Source organism: Pleurodeles waltl, chromosome 4_1, assembly GCF_031143425.1.
Source record: "Pleurodeles waltl isolate 20211129_DDA chromosome 4_1, aPleWal1.hap1.20221129, whole genome shotgun sequence".
Lineage (NCBI taxonomy): Eukaryota > Metazoa > Chordata > Amphibia > Caudata > Salamandridae > Pleurodeles > Pleurodeles waltl.
The window spans coordinates 186,270,852-186,294,437 of NC_090442.1; the positions used below are offsets into that span (position 1 = coordinate 186,270,852).

Consider the following 23,586-nt stretch of genomic DNA (forward strand, 5'->3'; position numbering starts at 1 on the left):
CATACCTAAGACCGGAGAGGGTCTAGGCCCCACACACATCCTCTCTCTGCTCTCCTGCCCTCTGGGCTTCCCAGAAGTCCGACCAAAATACAAACGTTCCTGAGTACGTGCTGGGCCTGATCAAAATTGCTTAGATATTTATGCCACAATACCCTCTACTCGCCATATATTCCCCTACTGAACAATCCCTAGATACCACTCACTAGGGAACAACTAACCCAGCTCACCCTTGCCACCCTCAACCTTGGCACTCTGGGTGATCTCTTTGCTGATGGCAAACTGCAGAGGGCCTCCGATATGGCATTTGGACCTACCACCAGACATATGGACAGGTTCAACCTCCACCTCTTGCATAGCACACTGCAGCAGATATTGCCTTCTTACCTGGAGGAGCCCAGGGAATTCCCACCCCTTACATTAGTCATCACTGCTGCTGATAGTGTCCATCTTATCTCTTGCTTGTATCATGCCTCTGTACAGCTGAGGTCTAGGGCGGCTTGGGGAAGAGACCTAGAACACCCTATTACTGATAAAGTCTGGTACTACTGCTGTTCACAGGCTAAACTGATCTCCAGTAATCATCAGCATAAATTATTACACTGTAAATAGCTGCATCAGGCTTACCCCACGCCACAAGCCTTAGCAAAAATCGATCAAACTCTCAGACCACCGCACGAAATGCTCGGCTGCTCAGGCTGACTTTGCTCACTTGACTTGGACTTGCGTGCCAATCCAGACCTACTGAGAGGAAGTCCACGCACTCCTGTCCCATATGAGAGATTGCGCTCTCACTGCTGATCCACTTGGTGCCCTACTGAGCTATGCCCAGTCTCTCCCCTGAGCATTAGACGCTTTACTGCTATGGCATTGTTCCTGGTAAAGCACCAAATTGCATTACACTGGGGAAGCAAAACGCGACCCACTGTATCAGCATGGCTTCATGACATGTCCTATTGTGACACTACTGGCTATGATTATGCACTACTACAACCCATGATGTCACGACTAAGGGACATTTGGCAGCCTCTTCGGGATTATCGGTCAGCGCAGCCATCTTGGGTGGGTGAGGCAGAGACGGACAACACTTGACCCTCGTCACAAACACACCTTCCCCATTCCTATATACTGGCCTAAATGGGTTGCTATAGCTGGGGACTGCCAGTGTCATTTCTTTTTTCACATCCATATTGCTTGATTGACTCGTGTCCTCTTATTTTATTTACTTGATTATTTATTGGATGTACGCCCCTCCCAACAATGTATCCTTTTTTTACTTTTTGTTGCTTGCTGCTTTGTACACTTCCCCTCCCCTATCTATGGAAATTCCTTTTTACACTACTGGACTGCACTATATCATGGTATATGATGGCTTGTATTGTGGATTTATTCGTTTTGTTGTTTGTTCCAGTTTTTTAAAACCCTAAATAAAGTAAAAAAACAAACAAAAAAACTGTTCTTGGATGAGAGAACTATGGGACAAATTTGTCCTGTGTGTGCCTTCCTACAAAATAAAGGGATAACTATGACATCTGTAGAGAGCCTCAATAAGACCACATGAATTCTGTTCCTTCAAAGGAGAGCGTGGTCCAAGGGCCAGCAAATTATCTTGATCCAAGACTGATAAGAGTATTTGTGGCATTGCAAGATTCTTACATTAAAAGATAGACAGTAGAGCGGTGCATGTCAGTCTCATTTGAATGGACCTGCCAAAGGTGGCAGTGAGAGGGTGTTTGTAGATCTTGGAACATACAGTGGACATGAGAACTTTGAGAGAAGGGAGTAAAGCGGCTAAACAAAAAACATGAAACTGCATGATCCAAGAAACCAATATAGATCAACCATATGAAAATCATTCTCCTCCTGGACTTCGCCCAAGCGATGCAAAATCAATGTCTGACTTTTGATGCAGCCATGTGTGAATTAATGTAGAAAGAAGTGAAGTATATGATGTTGTTTTGTGTAACACTGCACATTATTGCAGAGGGGAAATCCTGGACTTTAACATCTCCTTACTATGCCTGGGACTGGTTGGAAGGATCAATTTCAATTTAAAGAGGGAAGAATTCCACCAACACTGTCCCAAGAAGAGGCAAGGAGAGAATCAGTGTCCAGATCACCTACAGAGACACAACCTGTGAAAACTGAAGAGATAGCAAGGAACGTCGGAGATGTGCAACCCAAACTGGTTCCTTCTGCTTGACTAGTTGAATGAGATTAAGAGGTGATAGGGAGGTTTTACAGACTTTCATATGGAGGCGTCCTCTCTGGGTGAAGTCTAGGCTTTCTTTTTATAGTGAGAAGATTTTGCAAAGATACTGGAGGTGGTATGGGGATAAGATCAAATAACTGGTGGTGTTAAATTTACTGGAGAGGCATGCACTAGAAGTATTTTTCATGCAAGAGACACACCCGAGGGGCACAAATGAGTGAGTCCTGAGTAGAGGGAGGTACTCACTTGACACATGCAAGAGTTACATTTGGGTCCAGAGAGCAGCCATACTAGTGAGGAGGTTTGATTTGGTCCTGGCAGATAAAACCTGAGATGATCCACAGGGTTGCTATGCAGTAGCAACATCTGTATAGGATGGTAAAATAATTAACTTGGTGTCAGTGTACCTAGCACTGGGAATGCAGACCTCTACCTTGGACAAGACAGGGTTCTTGATTCTGAAATTCTTGTTAGGGATATCAGTCTGGGAGACTGTGAGATGATGTTAAATGAGGGACTGAACAGATCCAGTGTGAAAGGAAGAGGAGCCCTCTTGACCATGCTTATTGTCTACGTTATTACCTTTAGGTAATGTGTGCCGAGTATGACGTCTGCCTGAGACCAGTTGGCAGTTCTGATGATGTCTCTGAGCCTGGAGCTAAGGAAGACGGCTTTAGAGACTGTGGCTTCATAAGTGGGGTGGAGTGAAGGCGGAAGTATCTCTGAAAAACTGTGTCAGATTAACCATAGTGGCTGCAAAGTGGGACAAAAAAACTGAGGTTTGAAGGCTCTTGAAGGAAAGAAGTACCTGATCAGAAGAGCACAGGCTGGTGGTGTGCAAAATGTATTCCTGAAGGCAGAAAAAGCTATAGGTGCAAGCTTTGATGCAGAAGACTGCTCTGTCTGGGAGAAATGGAGGCCCTACATAGAGTTGGACACCCTCCTACAGGAAATCCAACAAAACTGGGATGCCATTTTAAGAGAAAGATATTTCAAGGAGAGGGAAGAGTTGGGAAATTGGGAAGGTGACCTACAATGGTGGACCAGCAGATGTTGATCATCTTTGAAGGCCTTTGGAGAACAAAGCCAAAAGGAAATTACACAAGCTCAGAGGTGAGGTAGTAAGGGAATCATCTACTTTTCATCCCAAGTACTGACAAAGCCAGGCAAGATTGTGGCCTCACTAGCTGCCTAGGGCCCAGGACTTGTCTGTTAGGCCTGCAGCTTCCGAAAAAGTCTGCGCATCTCCGGGATCCCCAGAGACTTCCCACCCCAGAAGTTGCAGGTGGCCCCGTAAGAGCAGATCATGTGGCAGATCTTCTGGGTCCTCAAGTAAGGATTTGAAAAGGAACCAGTGCTAGAGGAAGGCAACTGTTGCCCACACATCAAGTTGGGGCACCAGCTCGCAATGTAGGGAACTGGTGATTACTCAGGTGTGACATGAGGAAATCTTTATCTAGGTGGACCCCAGAGATGGAACAGAGAAATAAAGATGACCAGATCCAGCATCCATTCGCTGCAGTCTCTGAAATGTCTGGAGAACCAGTCTGCAGTAGAATTGGAAAGACTTGGAAAATGCTTTACAATAAGCAGTAGGTTGTTGTGAAAACAGTGCTCTCACAAATCTCGTAAAATGCCCTCCAGAGGCTTAAACCTTGCACCTCCCAGCTTATTGAAGTATCTCACGGCCAACACATTCTCCATGTTGAGCAGTGTATAGTAGTGGGATATCTTTTGGTGAGACTCTTTATGGCAAAGGTTCCTGCCAGTAGTTCTAGAACATTGATGTGAAGTTTCCTTTTGGGTGGTGATCAGAGGACCCGGTTGCTGGAGACTCTGAACTGGTGCCTCATTCATTCTTACATGTATCAGAATTCATTCCCAGATCTGTGGAAAAACCAAAGATAGCCTTGCCATTTCAGGCCTCTAAATTTAGAAGTCACCAGTTTAGCTCCGTATGAGACTCGTCATCCAGGGCGATGAGATGAGGTAAAGTCTCAGTAGGAAAGTCCTTGGCAGAGGAAATGATTCATTTGATGTTGAATGGCACAGTAGTGCAGTTAGGCAGGGAAGATTGCTTAGACAGGCAACTAGGAGCCTGAGGAGGTAGGTTAGGGACCTTAGAGAGATGGAGAGGGCTGATAAGGCAGGTATCAGTTCCCATCTGATAAAGGCATTCTTTTTGTCTGGAAGCTTCAGCGACCAAGAATCATGGGTAAAACCCAAACAATCCTTTGAGCAAGTGCAAGTTAACCAGGAAACCAAGACTGTGGAGGAGGGAAACTGTTGGCTCTAGATGTTGCAAAAGGATGTTTGGAGATTGATGCATAAGGAGCATATCATCTAAATGACAAGTTAGATGCTGTGCGCTCATAGATGGGCGACCACTTCATGGAAGACTGTGGTGAAGCACCAAGGGGCACAGAACAGACCAAAGAGAAGGTACATCTGATGGCTCTCTAGGATACTTAGGAATGGTTGAGGGTCTGGGCAGATAGGAATAGGTAGGTATCTTTGAGGTCGAGCGTGACTAGCCAGTCCCTTAAAGCAGGGTGTCCTAGAAAATAGATGTCCTCTAACTTGAAATGTTTGTACAAACTAGAATGATTGAGTACCCAGATCAGGCGGAGGCCTTTTCCTTTTTGTGGATGAGAAATATAGAGCTCACAAACTCGTCCTTAGTGGGCAGAAAGGTGTGGAAGGTAGGCTTTGCTGGTGGGCTGGAGGTGGGAGCAAGATGGGATTGTTTGCATGTTCCCCTGCCATGTCTGAAACCTCCTGATCCACCCAGGTGCACTCCTCTGGTAGAAAAGGCATGGGAGAAGGTCTGCATGATTGGGGCAGAGTAGCCAAATATCTAGTATCGAGAGACCGTCTGGAGGGCCCAGGAGTCAGAGGACTAGTGTGCCCCGCTGGAAGGAATAAAGCAGTTTGTCCACCAACAGAGTAGATGGAGAGTGAGAGACTGGTAGAGTGACTTACCTTGGTTAAGTAGTGGAGGCTTGGCTGTGTGAAGTCTCGGCTGGCCTCTTTGGAGGTATGAGATCCTCTTGGCAAGAAGGTGGAAGATCAGAAGCTAAAGGAGAGGGCCATGATCTCTGGGAAGGGGTGGTGGTAGGAGAGTGGACCTCTGAAACAGCCAGGTGAACGCCTTTGGTGATCGCCAGCCATGGTAAAAAGGCCATGAGTTAAATTTGTAGACAATTTTGGACAGTCATTTGATTAACTTATTCCCTCGGGGAGGGTCTGTCACAGGCTTGGAGGATAAGTTGGCAAGTTTAGGGTCTAGGCGTAGAAGAATTGAACACCAAGTTTCAGCATTGGCGTTCCTCACGCAATCAATCAATCAATCAATCAAGGCATTTATAGAGCGCGCTACTCACCCGTGAGGGTCTCAAGGCGCTAGGGTGGGGGGTTACTGCTGCTCAAAGAGCCAAGTCTTGAGGCGCTTCCTGAAGGCGAGGTGGTCCTGGATAGTTCTTAGGTGAACGGGTAAGGGAGTTCCATGTTTTGGCTGCCAGGTAGGAGAAGGATTTACCTCCAGTGCTGGTTCTGCAGATACGAAGGACGGTGGCGAGGGAGCAGCTGGCTGAGCGAAGCTGACGGGTGGGCGTGGAGAACGAGAGGCGTCTGTTGAGGTATTCGGGGCCCCTGTTGTGTATGGCTTTGTGTGCGTGGGTGAGGAGCCTGAAGGTGATCCTTTTGTTGACGGGGAGCCAGTGCAGGTGTTTCAGGTGGGCGGATATGTGGCTGTGGCGCGGTATGTCGAGGATGAGGCATGCGGAGGCGTTGTGTATGCGTTGAAGACGTTTCTGTAGCTTTGCGGTGGTTCCTGCGTATAGGGTGTTTCCGTAGTCCAGGCGGCTTGTGACGAGGGCGTGGGTAACAGTTTTTCTAGTTTCGGCGGGGATCCATCGGAAGATTTTTCGGAGCATGCAAAGGGTGTGGAAGCAAGAAGACGAGACGGTATTGACTTGTTTGGTCATAGTGAGTAGGGGGTCCAGGATGAATCCGAGGTTGCGTGCGTGGTCCGTTGGGGTTGGTGCGGTGCCCAGAGCCGTGGGCCACCAGGAGTCGTTCCAGGCGGACGGGGAGTGTCCGAGGATGAGGACCTCCGTCTTGTCTGAATTCAGCTTCAGGCGGCTGAGCTTCATCCATTCTGCGACGTCTTTCATTCCATCCTGTAGGTTGGTTTTGGCGGTGGTTGGGTCTTTGGTGAGGGAGAGTATCAGCTGGGTGTCGTCGGCATAGGAGATGATGTTGATGTTGTGTTTGCGAGAGATGTTGGCGAGGGGGCTCATGTAGATATTGAAGAGGGTGGGGCTGAGCGAAGAGCCTTGTGGAACGCCGCAGATGATCTCGGTGGGTTCCGAGCGGAAGGGCGGGAGGTAGACTCTTTGCGTTCGGTCAGAGAGGAACAAGATGATCCAGTCCAGGGCCTGTCCTTGGATTCCAGTGGAGCGGAGGCGGGTTATTAGGGTGCGATGGCACACTGTCTCGAAGGCGGCCGAGAGGTCCAGGAGGATGAGGGCGGTTGTTTCTCCGTTGTCCATCAGGGTTCTGATGTCGTCGGTAACTGCGATGATGGCGGTTTCCGTGCTGTGGTTGGCACGAAAACCTGATTGGGAGGGGTCGAGCAGGTTGTTATCTTCAAGAAAGTTGGTCAGTTGCTTGTTGACGGACTTCTCGATGACCTTGGCCGGGAAGGGGAGAAGAGATGGGGCGGAAGTTCTTCAGGTCGTTGGGGTCAGCCGTGGGTTTTTTCAGGAGAGCTTTGACTTCCGCGTGTTTCCAGCTCTCGGGGAAGGTGGCAGATGCGAACGAGCTGTTGATGATGCTCTGGAGATAGGGGGCGATGATGATGTCGGCTTTGTTGAAGATATGATGGGGTCACGGGTCCGAGGGGGAGCCGGAGTGGATGGTGTTCATGGTGATTCTGGTCTCTTCGGAGCTGATGGGGGTCCAGGCGTTGAGGGTAGTGGCTGGGGCTGTTGGTTCAGTGGTGGACGGCGGGGTCTGGGGTCCGAAGCTGTTGTGTAGGTCAGTGATCTTTCGATGGAAGAAGGTAGCAAGGGAGTTGCAGAGTTCTTGTGAGGGAGCGATTGTGTTGGAGCTGGCGCTGGGGTTGGAGAGCTCTTTGACGATGTTGAAGAGTTCTTTGCTGTTGTGGGTGTTGTTGTCAAGTCTCTCTTTAAAAGATGCCCTTTTGGTGGAGCGGATCAGCTGGTGGTGTTCACGGGTGGCGATCTTGAGGCCTGACATGTTTTCTGCGGTGTGTTCTTTGCGCCAGGTTTTTTCGAGGGTACAGCAGGATTTCTTGGATTCTTTGAGGGCGTCCGTGAACCACGGGGGTTCCCTGATGTTGGTCTCTCTTGGGTGGCTTCTAAGTGTGTCGGCACAGTTGGTGATCCCCTGTGTGAGGCTGAGGGCTGCGTTGTTGGCGTCGGTGGTGATGGCTGGTTGGTTATGGTTTAGAGTTGAGAGGAGCTGCTCTGTGGATATTTTGTTCCAGGGTCTGCGGGGGATTTGTTGTGTGCGATGGTGGTGGGTCTCACGTTTGAAGGTGAAGTGGACGCATCTGTGGTCGGTCCAGTGTAGTTCAGAGGAGTGGCTGAAGGATATGTGGTTGCTGGTGGAAAAGATGGGGTCGAGCGTGTGGCCAGCGGTGTGGGTGGGAGTGTTCACCAGTTGCTTGAGTCCGAGGTTGTCGAGCAGGGTGGTGGTGTTGGTGTTGTTGTTTTTCTCCAGGTGGAAGTTCAGGTCCCCGAGGAGGATGTAGTCTGGTGAGGCTAGGGCGTGCTAGGTGATGAAGTCAGTGATGGATTCGCTGAATAGGGCGCGTGGGCCAGGGGGCTTGTAGACGAGAGTACCTCTGAGGGTGGTTCTGGGGTCGGTGTCGATCTGGAAGTGCATGTGTTTGGCGGCGAGGGGGGTGCCTTCGGTGGAGGTCGTGATGTTGATGGAGTTCTTGTAGATGATGGCGATCCTCCCCCGATTTGGTTGGTGCGGTCTTTCCGGGCGATCTTGTAGCCTTCGGGGATGGCTACGGCGATGTCGGGAGCCGAGGAGGCGTTCATCCAGGTTTCTGTGATGAAGGCGACGACTGGTGCTGCTGTGTCCAGGAGGTCCCATAGTTCGATGGCGTCGTATCTTAGATGGGTGTTTTGAGTGCGGTGGGGGCCAGGGGTTCTGGCGCTGGGCACGGTCCAGGCGCAGACGGGTGCAGACGGGCTTGCCTTTGGCGTGCCAGCGGCTGCCATAAGAGGGATGGGGGGGAAGGAGGGGTCAGCTGGGAGGTAGGAGGAGGGACAATGAATGGGAGCAGGGGGGCGGGGCCGCCCGGGGCAGCGGCGGGAAAGCGGGAGGCGGGAGAGCGGGAAGGCGGGAGAGCGCAACAAGAGAGAAAATGGCAACCGGTTAAAAAAAGGCAAAAAGAGAGAAAAAGGCAAAAAGAGAGAAATAGGCAGCAAGAGCGATAAAGGCAGCAAGAGCGATAAAGGCAGCAAGAGCGATAAAGGAAAAAGAGAGAAAAAGGCAGCAAGAGCGATAAATGCAAAAGAGAGAAAAAGGCAGCAAGGGCGGTAAAGGCAGCAAGAGCGATAAGGGCAACAAGAGCGATAAGGGCAACAAGACGATAAAGGCAATGAGAGAGAAAAAGGCACCAAGAGAGAAAAATGGCAACTCAGTAGCAAAGCGCAGAAGTGGAGTCTAAGACCTACACACAGGTGGCAGGGGCCTGGGCAGGTGGAGCTGCAGCAGCGGGGGAGCGACCTACCCGAGGGTCAAGGGTCTCTGTCTCCGCCGTGCAGCGGCCGCCATAAGAGGGAAGGGGGGGAGAAGGGGTCAGCTGGGAGGTGGGAGGGGGGACAATGAATGGGAGCGGGGGGCGGGACCGCCCGGGGGCAGCAGCAGAAAAGTGGGAGGCGGGAGAGCGCAACAAGAGAGAAAATGACAACCGGAGAAAAAAGGCAAAAAGAGAGAAATAGGCAAAAAGAGCAATAAAGGCAGCAAGAGCAATAAAGGCAGCAAGAGCGATAAAGGAAAAAGAGAGAAAAAGGCAGCAAGAGCGATAAAGGAAAAAGAGAGAAAAAGGCAGCAAGAGCGATAAGACAGCAAGAGCGATAAGACAGCAAGAGCGTTAAGGCAGCAAGAGCGTTAAGGCAGCAAGAGCGATAAAGGCAGCAAGAGCGATAAAGGCAGCAAGAGCGATAAAGGCAGCAAGAGCGGCGATAAAGGCAGCAAGAGCGGCGATAAAGGCAGCAAGAGAGAAAAAGGCAAAAGAGAGAAAAAGGCAGCAAGGGCGATAAGGCACCAAGAGAGAAAAATGGCAACTCAGAAGCAAAGCGCAGAAGTGGAGTCTAAGATCTACGCGCAGGTGGCAGGGGCCTGGGCAGATGGAGCTGCAGCGGCGGGGGAGCGACCTACCCAAGGACAAGCTTGGCCCAGTCTTGGAAAACTACAGGTCAATCTACTCTGGTAAAACTGCTGGATGCTCAATGGTTTCTATGCAACTGATGAGGGAGCAGAGGTGTTTATAAACTTGATTGACTCCCTTACAAGGGTCGCAACCTTGGTGCTAGATGAAGGTTAGGTGATAAGCTTTAAGTTCAGGAGTGCAAGCAATTTTTGGTGGGATCAAGGGATGAAGACATTCAGACAAGCATAATTTCTTGATGTCGTCTTTGGCATGGATAGTTGGTTTGTGATGCCCCTTTTGTCCAGGGAAGCCACCATGCAGGTGCTTGCAGTTGGAACAGGCTGTATGTTTAATTCAGGAGGGCTCTGGCGTCACCAAGGCGTGAGGAGTGCATGGGAATTAAGCGTTTCTCATGAAGGCCAGTTTTTGCAGTTCCTTTTCTAATGTAGATTGGATTTGAATGTTTGATTTGTCAATGGCTTTCTGCAGCTGGTTTTGCCAGATCAGGGGCTGTGGTGGGGGGAGGGGGGTGGGGGAGATCATGAATTAAATTCTCCGAGGCCAGCATGACAAGATAGAGCTGTAGGGCTGAGGATGTTGCCAGGTGTGCCGACTTACTTTTTCAGCTCTGTTATTGGTTATTATTATCTTCAAGATAAAATCAGGGCGGCGAATTAGAACGTAGTCTCTGTTATTTATTTATTTTTATTTTTGTCTGGTCCTGTAAAAACGGGATTGTGTTTAACAAGCCTTTGTAGGCACACAGGTTTGCATCTTGAATCGAAATCGAGTGATGCAGTTTAGATGGATACTGCAGGGTTGAAACAGGATCAGTAATCGACTTTATATTATTGAATTAACAAAGGAGAGAAAATGGGGGGGGTGGAAAAGTCATGGGGGAGGGTGAGTGATCATGCAGGATTGTATGTATAGTGGTCAAAATAAGTGAAAAACATTAACGGGAAAAACAATCACAAGAGCAGTGAGCAATATCAATGAGATAAAAACATCTAACAAAGTAAAATAATAGCTAAGCAGGGGAAAGAGAAAAGTGTAATAGTCAAAGGAAAGAGCAGGTATCTGTTGTCAGGAGCAGCAGTAAGAGAAGGTGCCTGGCTCATGCTTAGCCTTTCAGACAAGGATTGACATCACTTTGCCCTTGGTGTATCACCTCTCACTGCTGCTTCCAGGATACAAACAAATTTGCCCATTGTACCGCCTCATTGTGTTGTGATAGAATGGCACATACACTGTTAGAGGTAGTGCAGGGAAATAGTATGAGGCCAGGATGGCCCCTCTTACACACGTTTTTTTCCTCAGCACTGGAACAGTTGGCGTTCTGGGTCCTAAAGGACATCTTGTTCAAACTGCTGAAGTGGGTTTCCATGCGAGATGAAAGCATATCCGTGTACGCTGATGTTGCTCTAATGTATATTCAAGACCCAGTGACCCTAGTTGACTGAATATTTGGACATTACTTTTGTTTTCTTATTAACTGGAACAAATCAGTCTTATATTTCCCGACTGCATGGAGTGAATTTTCTTATAGCCTCGTCCCCTTTCAGATACACTGGACAGTTTCAAATATCCAAGTATCTATATCACAAGGAGGGAGGCAGAGTTCCTCCTACAAAACCTATGCAAAGCCTTAAAAGACCCCCAGAGTGATGTGAGAGACTGGAGGACGTTACTCTGTTCCCTTTTGAGAAATATTGCATTGTATAAGATTATTAATCTACAAAAACACATTTATCTGCAACAGAACGCACCAGGATATCCTCCCGGGCGAGTTGTGCGTTATACAAATACACATAACCGCAGATAGCTGATGCCTTCTATAGGAAGGATGGTTGCTGCGGTCCACACTGGACTATGAGGTGGGGTTCCTGCAAGAATCGCAATAACAACACTGACTTGCAGGGTGTCCAATGCCAGCATTGTAATCCCCAACTTCCCCTACAGTCTAGATCTGTAAAGGATCCCACATGAGCGTCAACTAGTCCTTCTAAGCATTGTACTCTTGCAGCATGATTACAACGTGGTCCAGATAAACAATAAACGGCATTCCCCCTGAAGTGAGTAAACACTAAATGAACAACCATCATAAAACACCAAGGTGTTGTTGCTGAGCAGCAAGGCAAGTAAACAGCCACTTCTTGCCAGCCCGTTTGAACTATAAAAAAGGCTAAATGAATTTGGAATTCGTACATGGAAGTATGCAATTTTGAGAATGACTTTAACTAGCCAGGCTCCCTCCTTCAAGGTATCCAGCAGATGGATGCACACCATATTGAAAGGCCTGTAAAGTACATAATGGCCCAAAGCCAATACGTTTATGATCGGTCTCTAATTTTTTCTTCTTCTTTCCTAAAAATAGGGATGTTACATAATCCCCTTTTTCATAGTGCTTTCTATAGGTCCTTTGCCAACATTTCCTGAATCTTTAACTTACAGAATTGGTTTGCTCATCTGAAAATGTCCTGACGTATGGTCCTTTCCCTTAAACAGGTCTTTCCACAAACTCGCATAGCCCTACACCATTTGCTAGACTCAAGGATGTCTTGCAGTTGTTTGCCAAGCCGACTAAAACATTGCATGCAGACAACCTCCCTTTTGTAGCAAAAATGTATATTCCTCACAATACTCTGATAATGTTGAGTCTGCTGATGGTGCTGTTCCAAAGAACTCTGCTGCTTCCTGAGACTGGTGGGTAGTATCCTCTACCTTGTGAATGAATGTGAGGTATTAAAGAATTACCTGTTTTCCTGGTCTGTCAAAAAACGCCTATACCTCAACATTCTTATTTGACCTTGCCTGCCTTGAAAGTAAACATAAATTAGTCTAAGATAGTTTATATGAACACCTAGGCCCATAGTTATACTTTTTAGCGCCGCATTTGGTCATTTTTTCACACAAAAGTGGCGCAAACGTACAAAATACAATTGCCAGATTGCCTTACTTGAGGCTGATCATCAGCAATACAATTTTCTTCTCTGAAAGCAAAGCAAATTTAGAATTTCTAAAAAGCAAATTGCTCAGTGGATCCAACCCCTCAAATTACATGTCATTGAAAATGCTTGACAAAAGCGTCAAAATATTTAACTGCTTTTCTTGGTGGTCCTTCAAGGATTTCTCAAATTCTTTATGAGAATCTCTCTCTAACCAAAACCAATTATAATTTATATTCTGGATTACGTTTAAAACACCTCATCATCCAAACCTAGCCTATAGCACTTGGCCATCACAGCATTCCATTTTACTCTTGTCAGCTGACTTCCTCAGCCACACTGTAAAGTAAGCATCTACATGTTCTAAAGTCCACCAGGTGTCACTCTTTTGATGTCTAATTTCCTTTAAAAAAAAAAAAAAAAAAGTGAAGCTCTGTTTTGCGTAGACTCATGATCACCATCTACTAGCAAATGCTTCTAATCATCATCGAGCTCCTTGCCAAAAACATATTTATCACATTCTCGATATTCATTAGAAAAATTGTCTACAAATATCTTGACTCCGTACCCAAATTGCTAGGCATCATATGGTTCTCTTTTGTGCCACATGGGACACCTGTCTGTTGTGTCTTGCAAAGGTCAACGTGCTTTTGAGAGGCAAGAGCATTTTTTTCATTCTCATGAATACCACCGACTTTACCATCTCTAATCCCATTTTTTGTCTTCTTCTTATTGTTTATCCTTTTCGCCAAATGCTTTTTTTCCTCCGGCACACCCTGTTTTTTGCTGTTTAGTACCTTCGGTATCACTCCTGACCAGTCACAAACTGATAATCCTTATCTGAATCATCACCTCATTTTATTGTAAATTCTACACAGCCAGTTGTTCACACAAAGCCAAATTCCATTCACAAATTCACTTAAACACACTCGAAAGGTGCTACTCCAAATACTAACATCTCTGGTTTTCAACCCCATATATAATATAGGAAAGGACTAGGGAAATAGAGTGTAATAGGAGTTATCACATCTTTTAAAGTTTTCCCTAACACAGTCCTCTGAGCCTCCACTCTTTAATTTTGCAGAAATACTCTTTGTCAGAGATCTCCACATCAAATCTGTCATTATATTCATGGCTATGGAATCTAAAATGCCAAATGTGGCAGAAATGTGTCACTCAGCTATCTACCCACAGAAACTGGGCCCGCTCTACACACAGGCTTAGACAGACCGCCCAAAGCAGCCAAGACCAGCCTACTTCAATGCTCGACCACAGCCTTTGCCCCTTAAAGTCTACCAGTGTGGCGAAGGGCACAGCTTACACCTTACCTACTCTACGGCAAGTAATAGCATCCCCCCGCTCACCACTTACATAACGGTGGCGGCGGAGGCACACTCTCTGGCTACCCATATAAGGATTCTTTCTTCCCCCGCTTTCCAAAGCTTTGGCTCTGACTCTGTCCCCAGAACTAGAAAGAAACATAGTCAAGGGCAAAAAACACAAAGAATGCTCTGTATCCAATATCAGGGGATATAATACCATGGGGTCAGCCTCCAAAAAGGACACAACACCTTCCAAGACCCAAGAGACCTTGTCTGTCACCCCCATTACTCGAGTATATGGACAATATCCTCAGGGAGATAAAGACTGAGATCAGCTCACTCTAATCCGAATTCAAATCATACCTCCAAGTAGTCTGTAAGGAAGTCACTGAACTGGGTGATAGAGTAGACGACGTAGAATGCTCGATCCGAGAGACGGGAGATGCTGTTGCGCAGGCTCCAAGTGCTCGAAAAACAGCACAACTCAAGCAGGAATACCTGGAAAACAAGAGCTGCCACAACAACATTCGCATTAGTGGCATACTAAGAGGGAGCAGAAGGAAATGAAATCCTGACCTCGAAACGTGAACTACTTCACACGATTAGGGGCCAACTGGATGCGTCGCCTTTGAGACTTGACAGAGTTCACAGAACTGCACTTGGCACGCTCCGTACAGAGAGTGCACCAGACATAGTCCCTGAAGTCCATTTCTATGAGGACAAGGAACTTATAATACACAATGCCAGGTGAAAGGCCGCACATATTTTCAGAGGCTCAGCCCTTCAACTATTCCAAGACCTATCACCCAAAAATCTTATGGTATAGGATCTCCCTCATGACAGGAGCAGCAACTCCTTCCAGGGAACGAGTGTATTCCAGTGGTATAAAAAAGCAAATAGCCGAGATGGGCCTTATGGACGTCTGGTGTCACGTCAACCTGAATAGTAGGAACTACTCCCTACTCTAGTATGGACTGCATACTCACCACTCACTCACTTCTTAGGCGGGTGAGCTCAACAGAGATCTCCGATAGCTCCAGCTCTGACCATGCTCACGTTAAACTCATCTAGTCTGCTGGCTCCCATCCGCCCCTGGCACATCTTGCCGTCGCCTGAATCCCAACACCCTACAGGACCCAGTAAACAGATAAACCATAACGACTCCAATCAAGGAATACCGCCTGAGTAACTCTTAGACCAACCCACCACTTTGCACAATATTGAATGCATTTAAGGCCATGATCAGGGTTTCCCTTATAACCTTGGGGCTAGAGTGCAAGAGTCACACCTTCTCGAACATACACTCACCCCTTAAATAAGAGCACTGGAAAGTCGGGAGAAAAGTAAACCCCACCCAGTGGAGGTTGGTCATCTTGCGCTGTCAGTTCGGATCACATAGGACAAACCCCACCGAACACTTGCTGATATACCTGAACCAGTGCTTTTATGATAAGAAGACAAGGTGAGGACACTAATGGCATGTGAAATTAGACTCCAGCAGGCTAAGATGTTTATCCCTCATGTTACGTTTAGAGATGTCTTATGAGCAGTAAAGTGGTTGGAGAAACAAAGGGCATTTCCCGAGTTTAACTGGGTAATGAACACACAACTGACATCCAGGCTTACCTACACATGTCGACTGGGCACCCCTCTCACCAGTGTATAGTATACTCCTGGAGGTCCCGATCAAACCTAAAGAAATTCAGAAAGCCCTTTGGGGTGATGCCGGCTGGGAAATCATCTGGACAAGTTGGCCTACCGGTCACGTTCTGTAAGACTGTTTTGCTGCTGTTTCGTAATACTCACCACGCTATTCAATTCCTTCATCTTTGACATGAAACTGACCCCCACCATATGCAAAGTGGAAACTACACTCATCCCTAAACTGGGTAAAAGTCCTACCCAATGTACATTCTTCTGCCCCATGGTATTATTAAAAACGGATGCCAAATTATACACCCAAGTCTTGGTGCACAGACTAGCGCCCCCCAATCCCAAGCCTAATTGATCCAGACCAAGTCGGCTTTATCCGTAATCAACAAGGGGCAGACAATACCGGCCGCCACGCCTACCTGGTTGAAAAGGCATAACATTCCTTCTCTAATCCTCTCAGATGCCGACAACACCTTTGACGGGGTCAGTTGGACATTTATTAGAGATAATACTGGGCCTGAAAATAATTTTGAGGGAGAATGGTCTGGTACACAAAATCCCAGATAAACCGTGGCACTCTGGAATAACCTATCCCAGCTAATCCCACTATATTTATCCTTGGCCTGTGACCCATGATTCTTGAAGGCATGGCCCACGCAGACTGGGTAATGATCAGACTCATGCCCGGAGCTGTGAAACAACTAATTGCTCTTTTCTGGATGAAGGCTGAACCCCTTCCTGTAATATTGTGGGATGACCAATACCCTCTTCTCACAGAGAAGAAAATTCAAATATTTATGGCATCCACTAATAGAGTACTTTTTTAAACTGGAATTTTATGCTATTGTTCCACTTCTTCCCCTAACATATGTTCAGCCAAGACATATGGGTTACTCAGGCTAACTGACAAAAGAAACTCAGGGCCTCACCCCCTGACCACCTCTAATACAGACATTGGAGCGCAGCATCTCCCCTACTTCCCCCATCCTCCTTCACTTTCAGCTGGACGACGGACTCTCTCACCCTTGTGGTTCTGGTATCGGGTGGGGACAGACACAGACCTCCCCCTAGTTCTTTTCCAGCGTTGACCATAGTCCTGGGTTATGCATGCCGCGGAACGGTCACTAGGCTCCTGCGCAATCTGTTGGAAACTTGTGTTGTTTTTTGATTGTATCTTTGTATAGGTGGTAGTTTAGATTGAGTTATACACAGTGATAACGTGTTTTTTTGATTTATTCAAAATGTACCAATAAAAATATTTTCATAAAAAAAAAAAAAAAAGATTAAGCCAGAAGTTCATTCAAATGGTGTTAGCTTTGACAAGAGAGCTTGATTGAATCGACTCACCTTTCAGTGTTTTCTTTCGATTCCTGATTGTCATTTCGAGATACTTTTTCTGTTTAGTGATGTTGATGCAGAAGTATTTCACTTGTTAGTGCCTGTGAGGATTTCCCCTATGCAGAGCTGTTTTCCTTCTTCAGATAGGCCTTACCTCAGACCCTTTTGAATTCATTTTATAATCGTAAAGTAATCACAAGACATTTACCTGGCGCAGGAGCGAAGTCTGCTAGGACAGACACAAACGTCAGAACATCAGCGACATATAACAGCAGCTTTTAAACTTTATCAACCACGTCTATTCAGCGTCTGGTGTATGTGTTGACACACAATTAAATAATAAGAGTAAGAGGTGGTGCATCAATTAAAAGATTTCTCTGTGATATATCACATGAAAAGACTAAGGGCCTGTATTGCATATGTTGAACCAGTATATAAAACCCTATTTTGTATTCAGTCTTTCTTTTGTTTTACTCTCTATATGTGACCGCTTTTGTAATGCGCTGAAAATTAAAAAAATAATGATGTAAAATAATAACAAATGTCCCTCTTTAATAATTTATTTTCTCTTGGTCCATTAATACAGATGGATAGTTCTGTCGACACACTCTACAGCCTCATGCAGGAGCGACAGAAGCGCTTTGCCAAATATGCGGAGCAGATCCAGAAGGTGAACGAGATGTCCGCCATCTTGAGACGCATCCAGATGGGCATTGACCAGACGGTGCCGCTGATGGATAAACTGAATTGCATGCTTCCAGAGTGCGAGAGGCTGGAGCCGTTCTGCATGTCTCCCGAGCGGGAACCAAAGCCCCTGCCTCCGTCCTCTCCCTTTCCCAGCTCCTAGGTGTCAGTGTGTTGCAATGCTTGGGCCAAGATGCTAGCTAGGTGTGTGTGACTGACCTACTGCTGGTGGAAGTAGCACTTCATAGAAGCGGTCAGAGGATTTCCTCACTGGCAAGAGGCCAGTGCTGTTTGATGGAACTCTCTCCTCTTCAGTTCATAGACGACAGTACAAGGGCCTTTAAGGAAACACACGTATTTCCAGTTTCCATTCGGTGTGCTTTCAAGTGAAGGGCTCAGGAGCTGCGGATACAGTAGGGTGGTCACTGCTCCACTGTCTCCTGCTTCTGCTTCACTTCAAATGACTGAGATCCCGTGAACACGGACAGCAGCCCCACCACCTTGTAAACTAGTCATTTGGGGAGATGAATGTTATGATTCTCCTAACTCTGCCTCAGTCCTTCATCTGAACCCTGGTGTATTCCAATTTCCGACATCCACAAGTGATTGCCTAGATTGAAGAGGACGCTGCATGGTTTCTGTGGGGAGCGTGCTGCCTGGAGCTATTCTGCAGACTTTGGAGAGAATAGTTTATATCTAGCTTTAGGCCACTGCACCACCACGGCCCCCCTAAATATCACCCTGTCCGTTATTGCTTTATCTTCCGTCCATGGCAGGCATTATGCGGTAGAAGAAATATGGTTTCTCGTGGTATTTGTGATGCTGATCGCAGCACAGTTTATATTTATTTTGATAAATGTGTTCCACTTAGTCCTGGAAAAATTACATTGTTTATTTTATTGAGTTGGTGCTAAAATTGATCCAGTTTACATACTTTGGCCCTGGATGGTGTAGTTATATGCCATCAAGCTCTATGGAAACTCCAGTATCTGCCTCTTGCTGTTAGATTTTAGGTCAACAGCTCAATATTGAATTGTTTCCAAAAGGTTGGATTGAATATTGTTGAGGTCTCGAGGGAGGATCATTTCTTTTCAGTTCTTATTAGTCTATTTGGGTATTTTTACGTTTGCCTGGAAATAAAATACAGCTCTCATTTAATGTTAGGCATCCCAGCACTACCAAACGTACCATTCCTTCCATCGGGTATTTTAATTTGCCTCATACTTTGTCTCCAGACATGTTTATGACTGTGGGTTCTTCTAAAGGAACCTTATTCATTATCCATTGATAATATTGCAGGGAATGTCATAGTGAGAATATTTTACAAAATGTAAAATGCTAATATGACATTGTAAATGCACACAAAATATAAGTTTTAGACAGAAGTCTGTGTTGTGCACCAGGAAACTCTTTGGAATATTTCCTGATGTAGTAATATTGTTTTTACACCTTGAATGTTGTGGCATGGGTCTGGTCTATGTTTACAGTAAAGATTAAAATATAAGTCCCTGTGTACTTACTTTTTTACTGTGGTACTTATTGAGCAGGAGTAGCAATCTCCTTAACTTGAAACCAAAAATAATAAAAAATCAACGAAATATTTGGATGTTTGTCATTATTCTCACCATTGCCAAAGGTCTACAATTTTCTTTACATTTGGTAACTGCTGCATTGACACAAATCTGGTGTTGGGACAGGAATGTCCTCTGCATGGTGATCTTTTGTGTACCCTGGCTCGAGAGCCCGGTGGCTGCAGTATCAGGTATCTTAATTTTGATTTTTGACCCTGACGTCAACCTAATCTACTGTGCGCACCGAAATCTAGGCCTGTCCTCTGACCTGTGGGGCAGGGGAGGTGCACCAGGCTTATCCTCGTAGTGATCAGAGCAGTACGGTTTCTGCCCTGGAGTTAGCATGTAAAGCAGTGGTGGCATCTTACAGTGTTTTGTGATCTATTAGTTATTCAGATCTTTTTATGTGTCAGTGAGAGTGGAGCCTATTTACCCCTCCTGTATAAAGGTCTGCTGCTATGTGAAACTCAGAACTTTGAGTTCACATCTAGTGGTTCGTCTGTTACATGTGCATGTATAGTATGAGTGTAGTACATGTGTGGTAGTAGGACTGTGTGTCTGAGAACGGAGGTCAGTGGGATCCATTTTGATGCTCATTGGAGATCCAGACACTGAAATGAGAATGATGGAGACCGGGTGATGTTCAGAAATGTCATGAAGACTTTGTTAGCAATGGACTGCTAATTAGTGCTTTCTGAGCGCCGCCATTTGGTTGATGGCAGGAGTGAGGGGTAGAACTGCAGTTTGCTCAAGGTGAGCAAGGTTTAAGGTTAGGTCTACCCTTTTGATAATTGAGAGGCTGATGATAGCCAGGTGCAGAAACCTCCTACTTCATGTGCATGAGCGCAGGGTCTACCTAGTTCCTAGAAAGCTGCTAGCCTCCTGAGAGTAGGAAGATGTCTGCTTGGTTCTAGCGAAGAAGAAGTTGTCCAGGTGAAGCCCAGCGTATTCCTGGCCTTGGCAACACCCAGAGAAAGCAGACAGCTTAAAGGGAGCTATTGATATTTAATTGTCGCTCTCTTTCTCCTGCCAAGAACCACACCAGCCTTGCTGTGTAATTCATGCACTGACCAAAGTTATGTTACAGCTTCTTTTGCCTCACGATCTGTGCACCAGAATCAGAAGGGCTGCAAATGCATTACTATGTGTGACTGCGACTGCCCACGATCAACACCCCAAACAGCATCCGTTTCCTCAAGAGACCGCGCATGCTGAAAGCGTGGACTTTGCATAGCCTTACATTCGGCTGCTGCAGAACACCTGCCCTCGGGCACAAGCTGCTGAAGTGAGCATGAGATCTTGAAACAGTTTTTCACCCACTACAACACTGGGGGCGAAGGCAACCGTGCACTGATTGGGTATTTGAACTTGTGGGGAGCACAGTCTTTGACTGTGCTTGATTTATTCCCCTGACAAGTATTAGGGCTATAAGCACCAGAGTTGCCTGAGAGAGCACTGGGGGCAGGGAGGCGGGGGAGGGGTATTGCCCATTTTTCTCAAATTAGGCTGTGCAGTATTTAGTATAGCTGTGTGCTTACAAGTATTTTCTTTTATTTCCAAAAAGACATGCAATGGGATGGAGCTTGGAACTGTGCTTGATTGTTGATTGGTTGTTGAGTTGTTGGTTGTTATCCATTCATGCTTCCCACACTACCTCCCTGACAAGCCTGTGATTTCTCTACCCTGAGAGTTAAGTGCCAAGAGTTGTACTTGGCCCAGTCTGCACAGCCACAGTAGGATGACACCAGTAGCAACCTGTCTAAATCCCACCCACCCACCCACCCACCCACCCCACCCAACCGCCCTGAGGCCTGACTCCTGGTTTGTTTTTATTGTATAGAGATAGTTATAATAGTAAATCACTGATTGAAATCATTACACCTACTAGATTTGATGGAGACATATTGGATGCATGTAAGCAGGTGATATTGGAAGCTTGTGGTCTTGCAGGCAAATTAAAGTTTGTAATTACTCTGTGCTCTCAAAGCATGGTTCTTGATTGCAGTTTCTAAGTATATAAGGTTCATGGTAGTAAGTAAGGGCAGAGGTTTCATGGACACATCCAGAGCACTGACATCCAAAAGAAGATTCTCATTGGCCGGGACATACATTGTTCAGTTGCTGAATAACAAGTAGAATCGTTTCCAAAGTATGGCTGTTAACATTTGTAAAAACCTTATATGACTTACGTCATTCCCTATTTTTACGCTTAATTACAGGGGGCTAATTTTGATATTATTTTAGAACCCAAAGAGACTGAGCCCAATCTAGAGAGATTGTGTACAAATTCAAATACAGCCACATAGTAGAAGGGCTTGTTTCTGCAAAAACAACCTGCCCAGTTGATCGGGGACAACACATAGTTGTGTTTAGTTTTTTTTTTTTTTTGCCCTTTGACAATACTCTCCACCCCCCCTCTTGAAGTACCTCAGCCCTGGACAAAGTTGAGACATCTATATCATTTTTGTAATCGTTTCTAGAACATATGCAATTATTGTGTTTTTGTGCTTTTTAATTATTAACCACGGTTACCATTGCTGTCAGTAAAATGGTCAGTGCCAAGTGTCATCAAATCATTTGCGTTGGTTTTCCCACTTTGAGAGACCATAAATTTGTTTCAAACATTTTTTTCTCACATGAAATATTTGTGCAGTTCCCCAACAATTCCCTGGCTTTAATTTCATCAAGATGTTGATCTCCAAACATGGCGATGCTGTGACAAAGCATAACAAGCATTTGCAATGCAACCGGTCTCGCGTTTGCTTGAGCTAGAGCAACTAGCATTGTAAACTCCTAACCCGACTTTTCTTGCCACATAAATTGAAAATGAAAATAAAACAGCTTCACATAACTAACTCGACTTCTCTTGCCATATAACCTGAAAAGTAAAAGTTTCACATAAGCAAGCTGACGGCCGCCATCAGTGCAAAGCAGACACACTAAGGGAAATAAAATTTCACTCGTAGTGAAACCTATCGGCAAAAGTGCAATTATCCATGTTACCAGCAAAAGTGCAATTATCTACGTAACCGCCAAAAGTGCAATTAGCTATGTAACAGGGTCGATGTCATGCAAAGCGCTTGACTTCTGCCCAGCGAGATCGCGCTGCGAAAAAAAGAGAAAAAGTAGTACAGAAACCGTCCGGAAAACGTGGCACCTCGTATGTCTTCAGTACTTGGTCGCTGCGATCGAGGAGTGCTAAACACCGGAAAATACATGACTTATGCATGCCTTTCACTAATGAAACCAAGCAGATTTTAAAAGGCAAGCTCAGGAACTAAAGAAAGAAACTGATGTGACATGGGCGTCGTTTGAAGCCCACAGAGCTATTACAACACAGGACGGAGTGCTTTGCGCTCGCCCGTAAAAAGCACTGTGGGGAATGCTTAAATTTAAGTGGTCTCTGCTACATTCTATCCCACTGATTTTTAGTTTGTCTGTGCCATTAGCGTACTACAATATGCATAACAGGCGATCTTCCTTCAAAATGAACCGTCAAGTTCGAATTGACTGCACTAGTCTCCAATGAGTAGGAACAAAAGCACACCCACGCTGGATTCAGACTCACCAGTGAGTTGCAGCTTCAGTCCAATGGTTTTCACTGGAGAGGTGCAGTTTGTTTACGTAGCTCAACAAACTCAGGAGTCAGATCTTGGCATACCTAGTATGCTACAGTTAGAAGGCACAAATAGCGATGAATGGAATGCTTACATTACACTCAGACACTGGCAATTACTCCAAAGGGAATTCCATACCTTGGTTTTTAGCTTCCCTGTGCTGTCAGGCAGGGACTGACCATAAACAAGAAACGGTCCTGCTTCAAATGGAACAGTGTAGCATAAACTGAAAGGCATCCTCTGAATGGGAACACTGTATCAGCCATCCTATTAACACTTGATTATGTTAGACATTGGGTCTCTAGTTGGCAGAGGTATTAACCCTGTCCAAGTAGGGACTGCAAGATTAGTCAGGATAAGTCTGATACACGCTCTAAATCAATCTGTGCTCACCCTCTGGTAGCTTGGCACAGAGCAGTAAGCCTTTTAGAGGCAATGTGTAGAGTATTTTTGCAAAACTTTAACACTTTAGAAAGATAAAGAATATTTGTAAGAATAAAACAAGACCAACATGACAAAAATCCAATAAGAACTTCAGATAGGATTTAAAAAAAAATAAACTGCAATAGTGCTTAGAAATCAATAGCGCTAAAAGGTTACTTGAGGTCACGCTAGATCATGGTAAATCCAAAGTTCGGGCTGACTGCGAAGGAGTACAGGCCAGCTACAGGACCCACATAGGGTCCACTGAAAAATACCTTTGATGGAGGGTCAAGTAGACAATGAGTCTGCTTTGATCTGCGTTGTCGTTGAGCTGCGGAGTTGTCAAAGCAATGTCCTCAAGGTGCGGTGTTGAACCCTTTGTGATGAAGACGATGCATTGTTGT

At 45.9% G+C, this 23,586-nt stretch overlaps 1 protein-coding gene across 1 annotated transcript in view; it reads left to right on the top strand.

Annotated features, from left to right (window-relative positions):
- BORCS5 (BLOC-1 related complex subunit 5) overlaps window positions 1-19,169 on the top strand; it is a 160,638-nt gene extending 141,469 nt beyond the window's left edge. The window contains exon 5 of the mRNA XM_069228020.1: window positions 17,474-19,169. Coding sequence (XP_069084121.1) covers window positions 17,474-17,734 — 261 coding nt within the window. The 3' untranslated portion in view covers window positions 17,735-19,169. The remainder of the gene's footprint in view (window positions 1-17,473) is intronic.
- Window positions 19,170-23,586: the final 4,417 nt, after the last annotated feature.